The sequence below is a fragment of the Equus quagga genome, chromosome 6, assembly GCF_021613505.1.
Source record: "Equus quagga isolate Etosha38 chromosome 6, UCLA_HA_Equagga_1.0, whole genome shotgun sequence".
Classification (NCBI taxonomy): Eukaryota; Metazoa; Chordata; class Mammalia; order Perissodactyla; family Equidae; genus Equus; species Equus quagga.
This window is the reverse complement of record NC_060272.1, coordinates 53,665,907-53,690,331: the sequence shown is the minus strand read 5'-3', so window position 1 is coordinate 53,690,331 and position 24,425 is coordinate 53,665,907. Positions and strand designations below refer to the sequence as shown.

Genomic DNA, 24,425 nt, shown 5'->3' with positions numbered 1-24,425 from the left:
TGTACACTATACTTTAATAAAAAATAATAGTAAAATAAAATATGGAAAAAAAGAGAGCTACTGACGGACAAGAGAAGCTATTGATAGAGGCACAATAAGTACATGAAATGCTAACCAGAGCTGTTTAAAACCGGTTAAATCTGGGGGCTGAAAATAGAAGAAAAGCTCCTACCGGCTTGTCTTTCTGCCATGCCTTGCCTGGAAAATGTGTGCTCATAACCACCCTGCTGTATAGTTTGTATCCATCAAGCGATCCTTGCAAGATTGCCTGTGACAAATCCCCCTAGAAGCATGTGGCCTTTTAAAGTTTACTGTGCTCTCCTGTATTGCATAAACTTTTAATCTCAAAACATTACATGCAGGGTGGCAATGGTATGGTGAGTATAGAGCAAAGAAAAGCCACATGAAAGGACAAGATGTCTGGAATTTCCTTTACAATGTTCCCTAAGAAAAGGGATGGGGGAAATAAGAGAACAGATGAAATCGGATTGGTGGCCACTGGGCCCGAGTCAGATGGACGTGGACCCCATTTCTTAACCCTCCACCAATTCATTTCACTCAGCTGAAGCTGGGTGATAGGTACATGGGGATTTGTTATCCTATGCTCTCTACTTTTGTGTAAATTTGAAATTTTAATACTTAAATTTTATTTGAAATAATAAAGCTTTTTTTTTTTTAATTTTATTTTTTCCTTTTTCTCCCCGAAGCCCCCTGGTACATAGTTGTATATTCTTTGTTGTGGGTCCTTCTAGTTGTGGCATGTGGGACGCTGCCTCAGCGTGGTTTGATGAGCAGTGCCATGTCCGCGCCCAGGATTTGAACCAACGAAACACTGGGCCGCCTGCAGCGGAGCGCGCGAACTTAACCACTCGGCCACGGGGCCAGCCCCTAAAGCATTTTTAAATTGCCTAATTGATGATCATGTAGCTTGATGTGCCAGAATGCATTTAAAATGCATTTAAGAGACTTTTGGGGGTTGGCCCCATAGCATAGTGGTTAAGTTTGCGTGCTCCAATTTGGTGGCCTGGGGTTAGCAAGTTTGAATCCTGGGCATGGACCTATGCACCTCTCACCAAGCCATGCTGTGGTGGCATCCCACACACAAAATAGAGGAAGATTGGCACAGATGTTAGCTCAGCGACAATCTTCCTCAAGCAAAAAGAGGAAGATGGGCAACGGATGTTAACTCAGGGCTGGTCTTCCTCACAAAAAAAAAAAGGAGGAGAGAGAGACATTTGTTACTCCTAAAGTATTTCACGTCTAAGCTGTTTTGTTCAACAGAAGACCCTTAAAAGTTATCTTCACCTTCTCCTCTCAACCGAGGAAAAAATAATAAATTGATTACTCTAGTAAATTTTCTGTTCAAAGTAATGAGTTAGGAGATTTATTTTGACGGCAACAACTTGGAGCAGAGAACCACAAAGCGGAACGTGGAGGGGTGAGGTAGGCTAGGAAGATTTCGGGTAGAGTGTGGAAGTCAGGCTGAATTGTTTGGGTTTTGTAACTTTGCAAGAATAAATTGATGTTTTAAAATTGACAGATGGTAGAATAACATTAATAGTTTTTAAAAGGAAAATTAAAAGTTACCCATAATATACCACCACTTTCTTCTGACATCCTCCAGACTTGGTTCACATGCAGACATAACTTACACAACTGCAACCAACATCCTTGCCTTCTGAACATCATGCTAAAGGTATTCCAGTGATCCATAATTAGAATTTTAATGAGGGCATAAAATTCTATCATATGAATGTACCATTACTTTTTAAACAATTTTCCTACTGTAATGTTCTAGGTTGTTTTCAGATTTGGTTTTTGGTTTTGTAGTTGTTTTGGCTATTATAGTTATAATGTATGAAAAATGCTTAGTAAAGTGCCTGGCATATAGTGCTTGTGATGGTCAATTTTATGTGTCAACTTTACTGGGCTAAAGGATGCCCAGATGGCTGGTCAAACATTACTTCTGGGTAAGAGATTAATATTTGATTCAGTAGACGGAGGAAAGAGACCTGCCCTCATCAATGCAGATGAGCATCATCTAAGCCACTGAGGACCCAAACAGATCAAAGAGGCAAAGGAGCAGGAAATTTCGTCTCTCTTTTTGAGCTGGGACATCCATCTTCTTCTGCCCTCGAGCACTGGAGCTCCTGGTTCTCAGCCCTTTGGCCTCAGACTGAATTATACCACTGCCTCTCCTGGTTCTCCAGCTTATAGACGGCAAATTGTAGGACTTCTCAGCCTCCATAACCAGGTGAGCTAATTCCTATAATTAATCTCCTCTTATATCTAACTATCTATCTACCTATCTATCTATCTATCTATCTATCCTATTGGTTCTGTTTCTCTGGAGAACCCTGACTAATACAGTCCTCTATAAATTTTTCTAATATAAAGAATGTTATAGTAAATATATTTATGAATTTAGTTTTACATAACAACTTTATTTTGTAAGAATAATAATCCATGTTTCATGTAAACAAAACAATATGGTAAACTACAAAGAAAATAAACATTATCCAATGCTAAGACACATATGTGTGTGTATATGAACACAGTTGGAGATGTATAAATGTATGCCATATGATATTAATGAGATATTATATATGCTTTTATGTAACTAACTTAGTTCATTCAACAATATGCCATGGAACTCTTTCCTCACTGATATAATTTTCCATTATCCTTTTCAATGACTGCATAATATTCTATTGCACACACCACAATTACTCTATCAATTCTTTATTGATAGATGTCTGGACCATTTCTCTTTTCCAATTTTACAAAAATAAACTTATACAGCTCTCTTTGCTTCTGATTAATTATTTATGATAAATTCCCAGGAGTGGGATTCATGGGTCTTTATGTCACAAGATCATTTTAGAATTGTAAACACAAGAGTAAAAAGAGCTAGTGGGAGGGCATCTCTCTACTAAAAGAAAGTAAACCAAGTTCTGTCCATCTTGGAGATGGCAAGCCAGAAGTACACTCAATACCTGTTACACACACATACACACACACATGATGTTGGCTAGAAGAAAAGGATTCTGCCCTCAGGCTAGCATACAAGCTGCAAAACAGCACTCGTAATGGGTTCCATTATTAATTAGGACGCTCACAAGCTGGTCTTGAGGATTTTGTAATATGTAATGAAAAGGGTGAATTTTGGCAACTCTAAAAACCAGTAGGAAATTAGAAGTGTGTTAGCAGTAGATCATTTATATTTCCAACAACAGAGACTGTGGATAAGAGAAAGCAACAGACCAGAAACTCAGAGCTTTGAGCTCTTTACCTGTTTCCATATATCTCTGAATTTGATTTCTTTCTTTTTTTCATTTTCTGAGCACCTTGGTGCTGTGAGAAATATAAAGATGCAAGGATAGAACCCCTGACTTGAACTTTCCAGGCTGGCTCCAATTTTAAATAATCAAATACTGTACCAAAATCTGAAATCTGTACATCTTTGCATTAAAAGAAAATTATGAAATGTTACCTAAAGTCATTGAATTTTTATCCTTCTATAACCATTTCATATAAACATTCATAATTTTTAATATGCTTTATGAGGTTTAGTCTGACTCTTTGCTTCAGGAAACACGGTCACTGTATCAGGACCAGTCCTGATCCGGGGCACTGGTGGGCTGTTGGAGGAGCTGGCTGGAGGTTCTGATTCAAGTTGGATGAGCTTTGAAGAAGCAAATGCCTCTTTGGGCTTAGAAGCTACTTTGCAGAGAAATAAAAAAGAAGAGTCTCAGATGTGTACTAAACCAAAGATCACAGCTCCTTTTTACAGAGCACCACTAGGCAGGCCACCGTCAGATCAGACTCTCACCGCATCACCGATGAGGCACAGTGGATACATGGCTTGCCCAAAGTCACCCAATCTGAAGAGCATCACCAAACCCCCTTTCTCCAAAACCTATGTTCCTTCCTTGATGCGCTAGTCTCAGATCATGTGCGGAGAAGAGACTTGTGAAGAACTTAGGAAGGCGTTCTTCTCAAATAAAGCAGTGAATGGTCCCAGGATCCTCTTACTGCTTCCCTCCAGCACAGCCACCCCATGCTCTGCAAGCTCATCTCCTAACTCATCCTCTCCGGGAGCAGAAGGTCTCAACATCAAAATTAGGTTCCTTTTTTGAAAAGTGATCTTTAAAAAAAATGTCAGCACTCATCTCCCACTCAGATCAATTGAATCATGGGTCCTGAGCATCGTGTTTTTTAAACTCAAGTGATTCTAACGTGCAGTCAGGGTGAAGAACCACTGTCCCAGAGCCAAACACAGTCGTTCTCTGCCTGGGCTGCACTGGTTTTCAAAAGAGCTATTTCCCAGCTTCCATCCCAGGCCAATCAAATCTGAATCTCTGAGTGTATCTTTTAGACTACATCACTCTAGACTAACACAGGGTACTGTTAGAATTGCCATACGTACTTCGTAAATCTGTCTACATGAGTTGACTTGTGGGATATGTCCAGAACATTATTGGACATTGATAATTAAGAAAACAGGAATCTCTATGAGGGGCCTGGTATGGGTTTCTTAAGCTCCCCACATGATGGCCATGCGCGCTTAGTGGGGAGCGGCTGAATGCAGCGTTGTTTCCTGCAGGGGGCGGGAATAGAGCATAGAGGTCCCAGGAGAGGTGCTGGCCACAAAGCTCCTATTGTCTAAAAAGAAATTCCTCAAGGCACAATGGAAAGCCATCTTACTCTGTAGAATCCATCAGGAGCCCAAGGCCTGGTAGGAAGCCCTAGCAAGGTGCCGTGGGAGATACAAAGACAGTAATTACAATGACTGCAAACACTGATACTGCTCTGACTGTGCACAGGCACTTTCTCAGTGCTTGGCTTCTGAACTCGTTTAATCCTTGCTGCAGCCCTATGAAGAAGATAATATTGCCCCATTTAATAGATGAGGAAACTGAGGCATAGAGAGACAAACTAACTTGCCAAAGACCACACCGCTGCTGAGTGGCAAAGTAGGGATTCAAACCCAGGCAGTGATGCTCATCCCTGGGCTCCAGGAGCTTACAGTCAGTACAGGGGCTGAGTCATGCATCCAAATAACGCCCCAGCAGGGTAGAATGTGGTAAATTCGGTGTGATACATGCTGGAAGGTGGCTTGAGGTACATTTCAGGCAGATTAGCTTCATCAGAGAAAACGAGGAAGCATTCAGGAAGGTGTTGACACCAGAGCAGTCTTGAAACCTTAGAGCAGTGGTCCTCAAACTCTGCTCCTGGGAGGTCTGGCTGTGTCTTCAGCTAGACACAAGCGTTTTGCCACTAAAATGGAATAATAGCAACCTTATTCCATTGGTGGGAAAATTAAGCAATTGGTATTTTTTCCATTTCGAGTTGTTCTGTCCCAAATTTTTCCTAAGCTTTAATGCCTGTTAATATGTATGTACTTATAAATGAGAAGAGAAAAAAAGAAAAAGAACATGGAACAAATTAATATTAACGGAAGTCACAGTCCTTCATGAGTTCCCCAACTTGTTTTGTTTGTTGGTTATCAATGGTTGCCATTTCACAATATATACAGAAGATAGTCATCATTTCTGCTAACAAAAAATCCCCTTTGTACGTGTAGAACCAAATAAATCAGAATCTTATGATGCTCTCAAAGTATTCTCTGACTCCAGCTGCCTCTCCCTGACTTAGTGAGAACCTCCCCTAACATAGTGCAGCAGGCTGCCGATTAAACCTCCCCCGCCAGCCAAGATAGGTGAAGACATCTAAGAAGCCACTGAAGACAAGTTATTCGGTCGCCCTGCATAGTAGCTGATGGATATCGTGTTTGGAAGAGGCCCGATATGTTCACACGACTCTCAGATTCCCCCAGTGACCATGGGAGAAGAGGTGCGGGTCTGCTGCGACACGTTCTCGGGGTCTGCAGACAGAGGTCTTGTAGCGATGCTTAAAGGCAGTACTGTGGGTGCAAGGAGGGGACCTGGAACCCTCTTGTGCACAAGAACAGGCAGCTAGATTCATATATATGGAGTTGACATGTTATTCTAATATGTGGAACAAGTTGAACAAGTGCATTAAAAGACTTAGTTCACTTTTGTCCACACTCAAAACTCCCACTGTCTAGCCTTTTGAGCCCAGGAAGAGGGATGAGTTGACTAAATGGTGCACAGACCCATGACTGCTTCCGCCCCTTTAATTAGGAGAAGGCTGCTGAGCACAGGCGCCCCTGGGCCCCTGGGGCTTCCTGAGTGCCAGGGAAGGTGCCTGTGGGGTAAGAAAAATGGGTCTGACACAATTCTTGACTCTTAGGGCCTTGCAGTTTGAGCATACAGAACCATGGGATACTGGTCACCTGAAAACCCTCCTCACTCCACAAACAAAGAGGAGGGGGCACAGGGAAGGTGTGACCTGCCTGAGAGCAGTGCCCATCCTTCCAGTCTCAGATCAGGGCCCTCTCCTGCACAAAACTCCACCACTCTAAGGAGCCACTGGGCAATGGCTTTACACTTAACCAAAGCTGCCTCTGGGATTTTTATTCTCTACAGAAGGCAACTGTCAGGACATAGTGAATCAGAAAGGCATGTACTACACAACTTCCAACACAGGGAAAAGATCTAATTGCCCTGTAACGATTAAAACACAGACAGCAACTCAGGCCCGTGCACAGTGGTTCTTTCAATTCTCAAAAAATCAGAAAAGTAAATAAATTTGAATTGGAAAGTTTGCCCTCCAGTGGGGAAACAATGAACTAACCACATACTTCAAAGTTGCAGAAAAACAATTACTGTCCTGAATCACATGGAAGCGTGCTAATTGGGAAATAAACATAAGTCAGAGAAGGAATCTGAGTACCTGTGATGGGCTTAGCCTGGGCCCTGCCCTCAGAGAACAGGGCAGACCAATGAGTAAGATATTACATGACTACTGAGCATCAGGAGAGAGAGGAAGGAACACGGTGCAAACTTGAAAGGAGAAGTCTTGGATCCTGCTCTGCTACTGAGAAGCTGTGTGGCCCTAGGAAAAGCTTGTACCCCCACTAGGTTAGTGTTCTGTAGGACAGGGATGATAATAATGCCTCTCCCACAGGGCAACCGTGAGGGTCAAATGAGATTAGTGACAGTACATAGTGACTGTGAGCATTCCGCAACAATACTATGGATACTTACTTAGCACTGGGCTCTATGCTTCATACTCAAGACAGACCAGGCTGGTGACCCGAGGAAGCTCACAATCAAGCTAAATAAATGGAACGCCCTAAAGAGCGGGTGACTGCCAGGACACACAGCCGCCTTGAGGGATTTGAAAAAGGCCTCCCTCTGGGTGGACAAATTGCAAAAAGATTGCCCCTTATCAACAGAACTACTGTACAGACGTCACTAATATGGTAGCCACCAGCCACCCGTGGTTATTTAAATTTAAATAAAATAGGACTTAAATTTCAGTTTCTCAGGTAAGCTAGCCACCATCCCAGTGCTCAAAAGCCACATGTGGGTAAGGTTCCCAAATTGGACATTGCAGATTAGACAGACAGAGAGATGATAGACGAGAGAGAGCGAGCGAGAGAGATGAGAGCAACTGTTCAGTCCATTGTCCTTGTTCTTTGTTGCTGTTGTTTTGGTCTACTCTTTTTCTGCCATCTCTGGTTTTCATTGAGCATTTTATATGATTTCATTTTCTCTCCTTTCTTAGTGTATTAATTATACTTCTTTTACAAAATTTTTAAATGGTTGCCCTAGTGTTTGCAATATACATTTACAACTAATCTAAGTCAACTTTTAAGCAACACTACATCACTGCACAGACAGTGCAAGCACCTTATAACAGAGTATTCCCAGTTCCTCCCTCCTCTCTCTTATGACATTCATCCCACTTATCCATACGCCATAATCATCCAATATATTGTTGCTGTTATTATTCTGAAAAACTGTCTGTTAGATCAGTTAAAAATAAGAACTAACAGGGCCAGCCCAGTGGCACGGTGGTTAATTGTGCATGTTCCACTTTGGTGGCCCAGGGTTCACCGGTTCAGATCCCGGGTGTGGACATGCCACCACTTGACAAGCCATGCTGTGGTAGGCGTCCCACATATAAAGTAGAGGATGATGGGCATGGATGTTAGCTCAGGGCCAGTCTTCCTCAGCAAAAAGAGGAGGATTGGCAGCAGTTAGCTCAGGACTAATCTTCCTCAAAAAAAAAAAAAAAAGAACTAAGAAATAATTAAGAATAAAAAATTAAGAATGAAAACGAATTAAGAAAAATAAAATTTTATTTTACCTTCATTTATTCCACCTCTAACACTCTTCCTCTCTTTATGGAGATTTGAGTTTCTGACTATATCATTTTCATTTTCTCTGAAGAATTTTTAACATTTCTTGCAATACAGGTCTACTGGTGACAAATTCCCTCAATTTTTGCTTGTCTGAGAAGTCTTTATTTCTCTTTCACTTTTGAAGGATAATTTTGCTGGAGACAGAACTCTGGGTTGGTGGGTTTTTTTCTTTGAATCGTTTAAATATTTTATTCTACTCTCTTCTTGTTTGCATAGTTTCTGAGAAGTCTAATGTAATTCTTATCCTTGTTCCTTTACAAATAAGGTGGATTTTTCTGTTTCTCTGACTTCTTGCAAGATTTTCTCTTTATCTTTGATTTTCTGCAGTTTGAATATAAGATTAGTGTAGCTTTTTCATATTTATCCTAATTGATGTTCTCTGAGCTTCCTGGATCTTTGGTTTGGTATCTGACATGAATTTAAATATTAATCCAACTATATCAATAATCACTTTATATGTGATTGGTCTAAATATACCAATTAAAAAAACATAGACTATTAGAACAGATTTTAAAAAAATAACCCCACTACATGCTGTCTATGAAAAAGCCACTTTAAATATAAAGACCCAGAGAGATTAAAAGTAAAGGGATGGAGAAAGATATACCATGCTAACACTAATCGAAAGAAAGCTGGAGTAGCTATGTCAACTTTAGACAAAGCAAACTTCAGAGCAAGGAATATTATGAGGACTAACAAATATTGTTACATAATGATAAAGAGGTAAATTCTCCAAGAAGACATCATAATCCTTAATGTGCATGTGCCTAACAACAGAGGACCAAAATGCACGAGGCAAAAACTTATAGAACTACAACGAGAAATACACAAATCCATTATTATAGGTGGAGACTTCAAAACCCCTCTGTCAGTAATTGACAGATCCAGCAGCTAGGAAATCAGGATATAGTTGAACTGAACATTGTCAATCAACTGGATTTAATTGACATTTACAGATTACTTCGTCCAACAACAAGAAAACATTTTTCTCAAGCTCACATGGACTATTGACCAAGATAGACCACATCCTGGACCATAAAACACGCTTTAACAAATCTAAAAGAATGGCAATCACACAAAGTATGCTCTCAGACCACAACGGAAATTAAATTAGGAATCAATAACAGAAAGATAGCTGGAAAATCTCAAAATATTAGATTAAACAACACACTTCTAAACGTGAGTCAAAGAGGAAAGCTCAAGAGAAATTTAAAAATATGTTGAACTAAATGAAAAGAAAAATACAACTTATCAAAGTTTGTGGGATGCATCAAACGCTGTGCTTAGAGAAAAATTTACAGCAGTGAATGCATATATTAGAAAAAAAGAAAGACCTAAAGTCAATAATCTAAGCTTCCACCCTAAGAAATTAGAAAAAGAAGAGCAAATTAAATCCAAAGTAAGCAGAAGAAAAGAAACAATAAAAATTAGAGCAGTAATCAGCATTGTTAAAAACAGAAAATTAATGAAACCAAAAGTTGGTTCTTTGAAAAGATCAATAAAATTGATAGAACTTCTAGCCAAGCTAACCAAGAAAGAGGACAGAGATTACTGATTCAGAAATGAAACAGGGACCATCACTACTGATCCCGTGGCCATTAAAAGGATAATAAAGGAATGTGATGAATAACTCTATGCCCACAAATTTGATAACTTAGATGAAATGGATCAGTTCCTTGAAAGATATAGATAGGTGGTAGAAAAATAAAGGACTCTTGTGATTACATTTAGACTCACTCCAGTAATCCAGAATAATTCTCCCACCTCAAGATCTTTAATCGCATCTACAAAGTCCCTTTGCCACATAAAATAACAGGTTTCGAGGATTAGATCATGGACATTCAGCCTACCACACCTGCTGAGAGTGAGTGAAGAATATTTGAAATAGTTGAGAAAGAGACTGCATACTGGGAAACCAAGAATGCACTCATTGTGGTTGGAGCCCACTAATCTACAGGCATCAGTCTGTGAAACTGGATAATCCCTGTTCGCAGCCTTAGAGTAGCTGAAGAACATGTTGAACTCAACCAAGGTTGGGATTTTTTCTTGAAATATGGGATAGAGGGGCAATGGAACAAGGAGGTTGTTGACGAGAGTTGTTGAACTGATGGGACAATGAAACCAAAGATAGAGACAGGAAGGATTAGAGACTGGTAGTAGAAGCTAATTGGGAGAAAGTCATGGGTGCTTGTGATGAAGTGAAACCGCTATGGAAGGAACAACAAAGTGAACAGGTTAAAAGGAACAGGAGATCAGAGTCAGACTGGTTTGTGTGAGTTATTTCAGAAGTGCAAGTTTCTACTGATGACAAGGAGCGGATGTGGCCAGGGAATTGGTTAGTTTGATTAAGATAAAGATAAAAATCACTGAAGCAAGGCAGACCAAGGAACTGACAGGCCAGTGTTGAATGGTGGACCAAATGCTAAAACCACCCAGAATTTCAGCATGACTGGAGAGAAGAGAAAGTCTGTGAGTCAGAGAGGAGTCTGCCAAGAGTATTAGTCCCAGCACATTCCTGGTGGATTAGGAGTAGGGTGAGGATAGCGGAGCAGGCATTCAGGCTTTCAGAATTCAGCAATGGCCCAGATAGCATTCCTTTCAAAGGCAGTCTTAGTCTCCAATGATTAGAAAAACTCCAACCGGTCCTAAATCAGCTGTAGGGTGGACGGATTATATGGCTGTAGGTTCACAAGCTCCCAGGAACCAAAGGCAACCTACAATTCAACTGGTGCTATGAAGGCACTTAGTTACTTGGAGACAAAAAATGTTCACTTATCACAATAGTTATCCTAAAGTGCAAAGTCACAAAGTACAGCTAGAAAATTAACAGAAATTTGTGTTCTAGAACCAACATCTATGTGTTCAGGTGGAAGGAGGTAGGGCTAGTAGGCATCCCGTCAGTGATTATAATCATTTTCTTTAACAAATTGTTAGGAACCAAATCTATTAATGAGACTATCCACAAGTCTAAGCTATTTCACACATAAAAACTTCTCAGACCCCACTAGCTACCCTCTCATTAACTAGGCACTGAAATCCACTATAATTCTTAGATACTAAGTTTCATAGTTACTTAAATCTACACTGTCCAAATGTTTTTATTCTACAACAAATTAAAGAATTTAAAGGGACACACTGCCACCCATCATCTATTAACAATTCTCACCTCAAGACCTTGTGCCTTTCTAATCCTTCTGGAATGTTCTTCCCCTAAATATCTGATCCACAAAGCCATTCAAATGTCATCTCATGAGAAATGCCTTCTTGGACCATCCTACTTAAAAATAGTTAACCCTTCCCAATCATTCTATTTGGTGTAAAGTTCTAAATACGCACTTTGTTGTTGCTAGTAGATTCTAGCAACCCTCTGTATAGCAGGGTGGAATGCTCCCGTCTTTTCTGCCTCATCCTCCCATTTTCCAGCCCTATTACCCGACAATGCTCTGCTGCTATTCACAGGGTTTTCATGGCCAATTTTTTCAGAAGTGGGTGGCCAGATCCTTCTTAAGTTTACCTTAGTCTGGAAGCTCCACTGAAACCTGTCCACCATGGGTGACCCTGCTGGTATTTGAAATTACCAGTGACATGGCTTTCAACATCACAGCAACACACAGCCGCCACAGTTTGACAACTGATAGAAGGGTGGCATGGTTCTTTGACTGGTAAATGAACCCAGGCCACAGAAGTGAGCGTGCTGAATCTTGACAACTAGACCACCAGACCACCAGGCCTGGCCTGGCCTACATACATACTAACTCAAGCTAACTGCACTGTCTTCAATAATTACTGCTTATTTTTTATCTACTTGATCTTTCAGTTTTTGAGGGGGAGAGAAGTGCATTAAAATCTCCAATTGTTGATGTTTGCATTTCTCTCTTCAGTTGACTGTTTTTGCTTGATAGAATTTAAGGCTAAGTGCACATAAGTCAATGATGGATGTATCTTATTCTATTTTTTTATTGAGATATAACTGACATAAATTACTTTCAGGTGTACATGATATACGTATATATTGCAAAATGATCACATCTACTTAACTCATTACCACACAGCTACAAATTTTTACCATTAAAATTTGTATTTTCTTAACCTAATGTATAATAATGTCTCTTTGCCATTATATTTTGCATTTTCTATTCTATTGGACTATTACTCCACTTTAATTCTCATTCATATTAGCCTGCTACATCTACTTCTATCCTTTTATTTCAATGTTTCTGTTTTTAAGTGTCTTTTGTAAACAATTTTAATACAATCTGAGTCTTCTAACTGGCTAAGAACTCATTTACACTTATTCTAATCAGTGTTACATCAGAATTTCTGCCACCTTATTTTCCATTTACTGTAATCTTTCTTTGTTCCTTTTTCTGCTTTCCACTAAACTGAGTTTACTTCTCATTTGAGTTTTACATTTTGTTTTCTTATGGTGGTTTTTATAAGCATATTCATATTTGCTTATGCAATTTCTTAATCTTTTCAATGTCTATAACTTTGTCTTAACAAGAGGCATTTTAGCTCTTATTGTCTTAGTCTATACCTTTAACTCCAATCATGATAGTGCCTAGAATTGTTATAATGAAAATAGCTTCTCTTTAAGATAACAGTAAACACTACAAAAATATTTGGTCACCTACTTCTCATATCTCTTGCAGCATCTTCCAGATTTTGCATCTCTTAATACTGTTCCAAAAGTATTTTCTGTGAGAAACTTTGTAAGGAAAATCTTGGTTTGTATGCTTAAGGATATTTTAAAATGCTGTCACATTCTAATGCTAATTTGGCTGGATATAAAATTTTAAGTTATTTTTCCTTCATACTTAAAAAAAAACCCTTCATCTTACTACACTCAATAATGCTTTTGAGAAATCTTATGTCAATCTGATTCTCTCGAGAATAATCTCCTCTTTTTCTCCGTTAGCTTTTAGACTCTTTTTCTTTGATATTCTTAAATTTCACCATAACCAACACAACTTTCTATATTCATCCTATGCTTGATTTTTCTTCATTGTAATTACCACTACCTGATACATCACATATCTGTTTCTCTCTCCCCCAATAGAAGATAAACTCTGTAAGAATAAAGACTTAATTTTGTTCACTATTGTATTTATCATACCTACTATGGTGTCTGAAACTTAGTAGGTGCTCAATAAATACAGATTGAATTATGGTTCTTTACCCTCTAGGCCTTGCCCATTCAATTCATTGTTTCAAAAAAGAAATCACAGAAATCTGAAACCAAATTCCTAAATTATCACACTATGCCTTGAATCTTCGTGTCTTTTCCAGCTGTTTTGATAAACTTGGCAGGATCACCAGGACAAAGGACTTCTTGCTGTTTGTTCCCTTGAGACTAGAGACTTCTTTAAGTACTTAGTTCTCAAATGCCTCTCATTTAAGCTTGTCTTTATTCTCCTTAGAGCTTTCAGAAACTAAAAGGGCCTCTGCCAAATAGGAGGGTAGAATGGAGGTAGGGGGTGGAGGGACATGATACAACCCTGCCTCCCTTACCTAAAAAGGACTGATGCCCATGTCTCGGGTTCACATGTTTACACTCAAAGTAGAAGGGGAGGAGAGAGGAGAATAGATGCAACCTTGAAACACTGAGTGACACACTACTGGATTTCACTGATCCCAGTGTTTGCCTTTATCCTGCTTCCCATACCTTGAAGCTAAAGCCTCACATCTCAATTGTATCCACCTTATAACTCTTAGAAACTCTAAATGATCCCAATGGAATACTTTTTAAAAAGAATGCCACTGAAAGCAAAATCCCCAGGTCAATTTATGCAAATGTCATCTTGCTGAAAGTAACATGACAAATTACATGCTTGCCAAGATATTCAGTGATGAAGATTGATTAGTTCTAAAATTACTAAAACACTAAAAACAAGTCAAGCTGCTGTGGCACCAGAATATATTGGTAGGTGGATTTTTTTTTACAAACTTGAAAGAAATTAAGATGATTAAGTTTTTACTCCCACAAAGAAAAAACATTTTGCAAAAATATCTTGATACCGTTAAGTGACAACAAAACACAAATACAAATGAGCAACTGTGTACAAAATAATTTATTACAGCATTATATAGGTTGGCATTATTTTACAGTGAGTTTTTTTCCTCTCAACAACTATGAATCTAAATAGCTTAGAGTGAAGGAAAATCATTTTAATTAGCTATGTTTCTCTAAATAAAATCTCCCTTTTTGAATTTATGTTTTCCTTAAAGGGGAAGTATTAATATTACAGACATATTTACAAAGTTCTGAAACATTAAATGATTCCATTACTGTTTTCTGTACAAGACAGAACAAAAAGCTATCGCCTCCAAAAAATATTGCCCAACAATACTATGTTTTAATAGTCAAATGAATGATAGTTTAAATTCTCATTTTGCTGATATAAAAACATATTTAATAGTCAACACATGGCTATAAGAATGTTTCACTATAACTTATACGCTGCCCTATTAGCTCCCTTGAAGCACACTACTCATATATAAACCTTGTTAACACAAAAAGCAATTAACTCGAGAGAGCATAATTCTTGCCTGTGGGTCTTTAAGACTGATCTAGAGATATGCAACAAATTTACCAGTGAATATCCATGATTAAGAGGCAAACAAACCCCCACCTTCTGAAATCAGCTACATAAAAGTGGAGTACCCTTATTCAACAGAAAGTATCATTTTCATAGATAGTGAAAAGGAAACTGTAAATCATGAAAAAATTAAGGTGGAAAAAAGGGCAAACTGAATTTCTAAATAAACCTCAGTATTTGCCAAAAGGAGCTCCATATTGTTTTTAGCATACAGTTAACATTTAAAACTCTTGTGAATTAAAAAGCAAGCAAATAAACAATAAAACAAACCAGTAAGGGATCAAAACATAGATCCTACAACCAGGATATAAAGAAAATAATACAATGGGGCTGTATACAACTCAGCTTACTAAGAAATCATCATATTCATGATACAGAAGTGACAGCACCCATCACAATGCCGATAATTTGAGAGTTTAAGAAAACTGTACAAGTATAAACAGGTAATTTTAATAGATGTTTACATAAATTGGCAGAATCAGATAAAGAATAAAATAAGCTTACAGAACATTCCATTTAAAAATTCTAGCCAATTTTTTCATTTCATATCTATATTAAAATATACCCTGGAAAAGAAACCCTGATCTGAATTCAGCTTTGAGTCTTATAGGAGTCAACTTTCTACGGGATTTCACATTTCATTTGCCAGGACATCATAGTTAGACGTGTGGTTTAGGGCCGCACTGTGGCTGTGGACTTCATTCACAGCAGGCAGGAACGCAGACGTGAAAGGAAGCAGGTGATGACAAGCCATCCTGTATTCTTCATACTGGGAGTTACAGATCCCAAAGCTGCCATCAAGCAGGGCCTCAGAAACCTGTACTAAAGTCTATTGAAACAAGGGGAAAATAAAAATTATCAAAAAAAAAAAGTTTGGTTAATAATCACTTTAATCAAAAGATGCAATCTATTAACTAAGCAAGAGAAAACTGACAAGGCCTCAGTCTAAAATAACTTCTTGCTATCTATGGTAAGTAATCACTCAAAAAAGGAACATTTTAAAAATCAATTCTGCAAAGCTTTAAAAAAGCAGTAAAATTCATATACTTGAAAAAGTGAATCTCTGAAACTGTGATCACTAAAATGAAAGTGTCCTTTATTAATAACAGTTCCCATTTACTGAGTGCTATGTGCCAGGCAGGTACTAAGCACTTCACAGTTTATTATTTCAGTTAACTCTGATACCAACTCTGTGAGACAGACAGTATTTTCATCCTCATCTTATAAATGAGGAAAAGGAAGCTACGAGAGGTAACTTGCCGCATGTGACACAGTTCAGAACTGGTGGCGCTGAGATTCAAACCCAGGCAGAACACTGAAGGCCTGCTCAAGAATCACGCCATAAAGATACGTTTTCTCAGATCACTCACTATCGGTAAATTTGCAGATATCGGTCTGTGAAAATTCTTACCTTTACATTTTTATCTTTTATAGTTTCATCCAGTCTAGTGGCAACAGCAATTGCTTTCTCTTGCCTTGACTTGTCCAGAAAATACATCATTTTAGCACCTAAAATACCAAGACACTTCAAAATGAGTAAATTCCCATGTCTTGCATTTGATTTGACTTAGATTGCCCAGTGACTTAAAATATGGTTCCAAGTGTTTAATCAGTGGTGCTCTGCTGAGCCAAGTGTGACATTTCTTCCCAACTCCTTCTTCAGTGACATCCCACTGACACCTTGAGGCCACAATGGGAGTATTTATATTATGGCAAAACACTACAAATCAGGGCTTTTTCAGTCACAAAGAGATGGTTATTAAACATTTACCACTAGACCAGATTTAACCACCCCACCAACTCTAGAACTCAAAATGTCAATAGGGGCTGCCCTGTGGCATCAAATCATTATTTCAGCTAGAATCATTCAATTATTAAAAAACATGATACCATAAAATAAAACATCTAAGGAACAAATTATTGTTACAGAGGAGTATCATGGAAGGACAAGAGAAAATGTCTGCGTATTCACCAAGAAAAAAAGTAATTGTTAAAGCTATTTTTAAATAAAACCCAGTTTATATTTCTCCTGTAATTACATGGTCTATCTTTATTTTTCTATTGGACTGCTATTAATTTATAGTGTTTATTGTTAATTTTTAAGAGCTCTATGTATATTATTAGCTTTTTATCAGTTACATATCTGTGAATATTTTTTCCCCAATTGGTCTTGACTTTCTTTATGGTGGCAAAAATTATCTTCTTAGTATTTCATATTATGTTTGGAAAGGCGTTTCCCATAATTATAATAAATAAATGTTTTCTTCCATTATCCTGTGTTCTTGAAGAGAAATTATTATCTGCCTTTACTACCAAGAAGTGTTGTAATTTTTCCCAGGAATTAACTTCTTTTCCTAGTTATCAGAACCTAAAAGTTTCCCTTTACAACAAGAAAGCTTAGGTTAAAATATTTAAACATATGGCATAAAGTAGGAGCATACTTAATTATACTAGGCACTTCATTTTGTCCCCAATTCTTTTTCCACAATCTTTTGTCCAGTTTGCATTTATGCCATCTTATCATTTTGTGAATTTGTATAAACTGCCTAAAATCCTTCCTGTAACAAGGCAGGATAGAAATAAATCCTGAAAATACAAAAATATGTAAAGTAATAAAAACACAAGAAAAAAATAAATCATTCATAACCACAACACCCAAAAGCAATCACTAAAAGCTCTGGTACAGACTTCTTTTCAGCCTTTACCCCATGTATATTATTTTTACACAGTTGAGATTATATCGCATGTTAATTCTGCATACGCATTATAGAAGTATTCACCCCTGTTATTACAAATCTTTGGAATAAACATCACTTTATATGACTACCTGGTATTCCATCCTATGAACCTACTGTTTCCCCTGTTACTGGACATACAATAACTTTGTTTCCATTCTTCTCCCCATACTTACCCACAACGTGTCAGTCACCATCTCTGCACTTAAAGCTCTTTCTTTGCTTTGGCTTAATTCTTTAAAAGTATTTACAAAAGTTACAACTAAAGCAAAAGACACGGCTAACGTGAAGCTCTTGGTAAGAATGACAAATTGCTTTCCTAAAATGGCTGGGCCAATTTACACTTTCAGCAGCAAAATACAAGAGGACTTATTTGCCACATCTTTACCATACTTGAATCTCTTTTGTTCAAACCAAAAAATTTTTTTGCTAATTTGAAAGATCAAACATGATACTGTAGTCATTTCTTCTTCTCTGATAATTAGTGAGGTTGAACATCTTTCCGATTTTTTTTTCACTGCACTCTTTTTTCCATAAACATTTTAACCCTGGGAGCTAAATACCAACCTGAAAGCAGATGCTGAAGAGAGGTAGCATTGCGCTTGAGAAAATCCTCATTAAAACTTTCCAAATCCTTGTTGACAAATATTTTCTGCATTTCTTGAGATAGAACTTGGCTAACAATGTCTGGAAGGTTACTATGATTAGACACTGTAAAAATAAAACATTTGGAATGAAAAAATTTTTTATCTATCCTTCGAAACAAAATCAATTAATACATTTTTATTTATTATTAAACTCGATAGATTTTACATAGTAAAAATACTGTTCCTTCGGAATATACACATTCTAGCTTATAAATGCACTAATTTATAGCATGTCTTTCATAACATACTTAATTTATAGAAACATCTTCATTTAAATACTTTAAACATTATCTCTTTTTTTGCTTTACATTGTTGCAAATCTCCTTAACATCCAGTTTAATGGAAGACAACTGAATGGTCATATTTGCTTTTACATAAATATTATCTTTTTTATACTTACCAGATTTAGAAAATTTAATTAAACATTCATGTAACCATGGGTTATTACTGTTGATGGCAAAAGCTCGTTTGACAGACTGCAACATTAACAGAAACTTTCCTGTGTTACAAAAAAATACGAAAGTAACAGCATCAACATTTATGTTATTTCCTTCACTTTATTTTAGCCTCACTTAAAATTCAGTAACAAAATGTTGCCTTTCCTGTAACATTCATAAGTAAAATTCAAAGCAGACTGTGGTTATCAAAGACAATTTTTATTTTCTAAAGAAAAGCTTGAAAACTCATGAAGAACTGCTTCAGGTCAACAGTTTGTATGACTGTTCAAACTATGCTTAAAATGTATTTGACCATAATATTCTAATTTATTACCCAGGAAAGTTCTGGGTAGCAAAGGAAAAAGGGATTAAGAACCTTTGTGGAAGACTGAAATGGAACTCTAAGAAACAAAAATAGCTCTAAGTGACAAAGATTACACTGAAAATGGTCTCCAACATAATTAAGGATTAAAAACTGAATTCAAACTATTACCTTTTCTAAAATATATTTCAAACGCTAACAGATGAGTGTCAATGTTATCAGCGACAAGGTTCTTAAGAGGTATAAGGAACTTGATAGCTTCTTCTAATGGATTTTCTATCTATTTTGAAACAGAAAGGAAAATTATTATATTTCAAAAACAGCTACACAAGTTAAATTTCCCCTAAAATTTTATATACATATCTAAAGTAATTTAGACAGTTCTCTTTATATAACCAACAAGCAAGAAAACATTTTAAAACTGTCATCTATAAACAAATTCAAAGTAAATAGTCAACAACTATCAAAATAGAAATAGCTCTTTTTTTTCTGATTATAAAATCAATCTAATTTTATAAAAATCCAAAAAAGTACAGAAAACTATTCCATAGACTTAAGGAGATGGTACACCAAGAACTGACAGTCCCTTACACTAAAAAAAATCTAAAGGAGACAAATATAATTGCATCATGTAACTGAAAAAAAAGTAATGACAAATGTAAAATACTTATCCTAGATTCAGTGAATAAACCAGAAAGCTAAGTACTTCCCTAAATCTAGTCCCTAAATAACTATTAATACTTTGAAAAAATCCTGGAAATGAAGTGATATCTCTTTCCAGTTAAAACATATCTAGCAAGATATATAAAATGCTTTCATATTTAACAGACAATTGTATTGCTGCTGTAACAAATTAACACAAGTTTATTGTATTAAAACAACACTCGTGCAGTTCTGTCAGAAGCCCCCCATGGGCCTCACTGGGCTAAAATCACGGTGTCAGCAGGACTGTGTTCCCTTTTGGAGACTCTACAGGAGAAGGCGTTTCAATGCCTTTTTCACCTTCTCAAGCCTGCCTAACAGACCTCTAGGCTTGTGGTTCTCCCGGCCCTCTTCGAAGCAAGCAGGATGAGTCCTTCTGACACCACTCTGACCTCCTCTCCTGCACCTCTAAGGCCCCTTGTGATTACACTGGGCCCACCTGGACCGTCCAGGCTGCCTCCCTGTCTTAAGACCAGCTAAGTACAACATTAAACCCCATTAGCCACCCTCATTCCCCTCTGCCATGTAATACAATATGTTCTCAGGTTCCAGAGATTAGGATGTGGACACCTTTTAGAGCCACTGTTCTGCCTACCACTACTATAATTTTATGAATAATTAGTATTAGACAACATTTGCATATTATTGCTCAAAAATAACTGATGACTATCTTAATGACCTTGAAATAGTACAAATGGCTTCTGATTTATAGATTTAAATGCATCATGTTTACGACCAGAATAGAACCAAGTAACATAAATTTTACCAAATAAAGGTAGTAAACTCATCTCACCCTTTCTAATTTTTCAGGCATAAGTTCTTCTTTGAGACCACTAGCTTCTTCTTCTTCTTCATCTCTTTTTTTCTTTTGACTTTTTTGTTGACGTTCCCTTTCTGCGTGCTTTTTCTCTTCTTCTAATTTAGCCTTTTTCTGAGCTCTTCTCTGCTTGCTGAGCATTTTCTTCAATTCTTTGGCTGACAGGTTTTCTATAAATATTCAAATAAGTGAAAATTCTGAGTCAATGTTTCCATTTTCCGTATATTCTTCTGCAATACATACTATTAGTAGAGCTTTTGGAGGGCAAAGAGGAAGAGGCAACTCCATAAAAGGTTTTAGAAAGTGCATTCCTAATGACTAGCACAAAATCTGGCACACAAAAGGCAAACAGCAAATGCTGCATCAACCAAAACTAACTGATGCTAGCCCAGTTCTGCCACCGACACCATACATGACTGTAGGCACATCACTTCATCACTCAGTCTCAAGTCCCAAAGTGTGCCAAGTGCGGCTGAGATCACCAAGCACCCTCTTGGAATGCTATTTCAAGGATAGGTGAGACAATGTATATAGACACTAGATACATATTAGGAATGAAAGATCAGAAATTTGCCTCCACGCTACTGTTTCTCAAATATTCCTAGATATTATAGTGAATAAAAGGCTGTATAGATATTCTCATTGGCATTATTATTTCCAATCAAAAGGTACTAGCAGTTTTAAGAAACATCTTTCTCTAAATAATTTTCCCTAAGAGGCTCAAAGTTATTTTTAGTTACAATAAAAAAAAGAAAGACCCTAGCCCATAGACACTTCTATTATTCCTGAATTGGCCTTACTAAGGATAAAAATAAAAACGATTATGAGTCATTCCATCAGGGTGATTTAGAAGCATCAGCTACAGAAAGAACATCATCCTGCCGACTTTTTCTAAGTTTCTCCACTTTTTTTTGGTAGCATAACAGTTTATCTAATGCTGTCTTCACATCCATTTGACAATACACTTTTCTATGAATTATTTATGTCAATGACATTCTCAAATTTAGTGTTCTTTTCAAATCTTCTTAAGCAAGTACCTGTTCAGTTACCTGAATTTATTTCTTGTTGTTTGCTTTCATTGGTTAAGGGATTATCATACAATTTCAAGTATATTTCAATTGCAGATCTAGCAGCCTTGAAATAGAAAGCATGTCTTCTGAGTGTATCTTCTAATCTCAAAAGGTCAACATAGGCCCGAAGGGTCATCTTTCTCATGCAGTATGTATGGAAGTCAAATTGATCGTCAGTTATCTCAAAAAAATGCTTAAAAACAAAACCACAAAATTACCCCTTACATGTATGTCAATAATGTCTACTTTTGAAAAGAAAATCATAGAAAGACTTCTTTTCAGAATAAGAAAAACAATTAAACAGTCACAATTTCACTTAGTTGCCCTCTCTACTGTTGAAAGGACATCAAGTTGTTCTTTGTATTCGATTAAAGTTTCTCACTACACATAATCCATGCTTATTCCATATAAATCATGTTTTGTGATGATACTCAATTTCTACGTAATAAGTCAGACAATCAAGTTATTTTGTAAATGTGGAAATTAGTACATATTGATATTTTAGTTTTAACAAAATATTTCTCCTCAGTATTCCTCAAAAATCAGCACAGCAGAGTTACACAGAGCTCTGAATTAAAACTAAATATATACAGGTTCACACTAAATACTTACAAATCAGACTGTTCTACTCAACTCTGAGCGCTTCGAGGGCAAGCAAGCCTTCCCACTGCCTGGACAGAGCCTAGCGTAGCAGACATTCAACAAGCATGCTATTTGCCAACTCAAGAGATAGGCTACTTCTCAGGCATGCGACCTCTTAATCTCCTAGAGCCTCAATTATTTAATCGAATTTAGGAATAAAGAAAACTATATAGCCAATTTCATAAGGCTGTTAAGAGACAAAATAAGAACTATTTTAAAGTTCACTCTAAACATTACTATTACACAAATGCAGAGCATTACGGTTTTCTCTCACTCAATAAGCTTCCGTTAATCTACCTATGTTCCATTTTAGCCAAGGTTCTTCATCTGGAGTCTGTGTGTATATAAGCATGACAGCGTTTTTCTAAGGGGAGAGCTCAAGGCTTTTATCCAATTCTCAGAGTCCCTGGTCCAAAGAGAGTTAAGAACTAATCCCTTACATGGAAAGAAAATGACTAACTCCCCTAAAAAACAGTTCATAATACTTTTGTTTTCTTCCCTACATATATCTCTAACACTATCTTCTTTCTTTTCCTCTATTGCAGCTTCTCCAAAAACATATAGAAAATGAATGTTTTCACACACAAACACACACTAAGCTCTTCTACTGCTTCACCTTCTCTGCGTCCTGGGGGCCCAGAACACACTGTGGAGAGGACACATTAGTAACTGCCCAAGTCATCTGATAATTTTAGTTGTCTTGGTAATTAGAAATACACTGTACGCAGAACTACATTAAGTACCAGAGACTTTCAGGGAAGAATTCTTAAGATAAGAGAATAAAAGTACACAGTGTAGCAGGAAATTAAAATTTTTAAAAAATGAACGTTTCACATTAGTTTATATTTATTACTTCAATAATTATGCTTTAATGATTTGAAAACTGCATTCCTCCCATCAAGAAGAGAAATCAACTCTTAAATAATAACATAAACTTAGTTTTTACTTTTCTTAATCAAAGGATTCCGTATTTCCTAAAGGTGTTCATGGTTAATGTAAATCGAATTATGTCTAGCACCATAATATCTTAAAATTCAATACAACTGACTGAGGAAAAATGGCAAGGCCAAAATGATGGAACACATAATGAGTTGAAAATATCTAACAGCTTACAGGCTTTTTTTAAGCTGAGAAACATTTGTGCGTAAAAAGGCAGACATCAGTTTCAAGAGATATTCCTAGCAGCACATTCCTACGAGACACAGAATTTAAGTCAAGTCTTGGAGGGAGCCGTAGGGAACCACAAACATTTAAGCCGCCTCTTTATCAGTAACAGCCCACAGGCTGCCTCTCTCCAGTTAATGTCTTCCATAAATAGGATAACCAACTTACCCCAGTTTGCCTGAGGCTTTCTGAGTTTTTCCATTGAAAGCTCTGTGACTCAGGAACCTGCTCAGCCCGAGGCAAATCTGGATGTTGATCACCCTATAATAAGCTAATTGTGGTGGACAGAACATGGCTAAATTAGTATCCTACGTTTTCTAATTTAATCTAGCCATATTCTGTATTGCAGAACCCTACTCAAAAACAACTAAATAATCTTAGGTTTTCTTCTTTTTTTAATTTTTTATTTTGGAATAATTAGAGATACAGAGGAAGTTGCAAAGGTAGTATAGAGATGTCCTGTGTACCCTTCCCTCAGCTTCCCCCCAAATGTTACATCCTACATAACTACAGTACAATATCAAAACCACAAAAGTGGCATTGGTACAACATGTGTGTGTAGTTCTATGTGATTTTATCATGTGTAGACTTGTGTAACCACTACTTCAACCAAGATACAGAACTATACATACTGGTCATCAAGCCATGCTGTGGCAGCATCCCGCATATAAAATAGAGGAAGATTGGCACAGATGTTAGCTCAGCAACAATCTTCCTCATGCAAAAGGAAGACCAGCAACAGATGTTTGCTCAGGGCCAGTCTTCCTCACCAAAATAAAACAAACCGAACCATGTAAGAATAATACAACTAGGGGCCAGCTCCGTGGCCGAGTGGTTAAGTTCGCATGCTCCACTGCGGCGGCCCAGGGTTCGGATCCTGGGCGCGGACATGGCACTGCTCGTCAGGCCATGTTGAGGTGGCATCCCACATCCCACAACTAGAAGGACCTGCAACTAAGATATACAGCTATGTACCCGGGGGGGGGGGGGGGGG

The 24,425-nt window shown here is 37.4% G+C and overlaps 1 protein-coding gene across 5 annotated transcripts in view; it reads right to left on the bottom strand.

Annotated features, from left to right (window-relative positions):
- Positions 1–14,349: 14,349 nt before the first annotated feature.
- The window catches only part of NAA16 (N-alpha-acetyltransferase 16, NatA auxiliary subunit), a 69,628-nt gene continuing 59,552 nt past the window's right edge, over positions 14,350–24,425 (bottom strand). For 4 of the 5 annotated variants that reach the window (XM_046664755.1, XM_046664756.1, XM_046664757.1 and 1 more), the window contains 7 exons: positions 21,605–21,818; positions 20,532–20,725; positions 19,208–19,316; positions 18,678–18,776; positions 18,198–18,341; positions 16,307–16,404; positions 14,350–15,724 (listed from right to left, as the gene is read on the bottom strand). In XM_046664755.1, coding sequence (XP_046520711.1) covers positions 15,527–15,724; positions 16,307–16,404; positions 18,198–18,341; positions 18,678–18,776; positions 19,208–19,316; positions 20,532–20,725; positions 21,605–21,818 — 1,056 coding nt within the window. In that variant the 3' untranslated portion in view covers positions 14,350–15,526. Of the gene's footprint in view, positions 15,725–16,306; positions 17,482–18,197; positions 18,342–18,677; positions 18,777–19,207; positions 19,317–20,531; positions 20,726–21,604; positions 21,819–24,425 lie in introns of all 5 variants that reach the window. The other variant, XR_006889120.1, reaches the window with a different exon arrangement.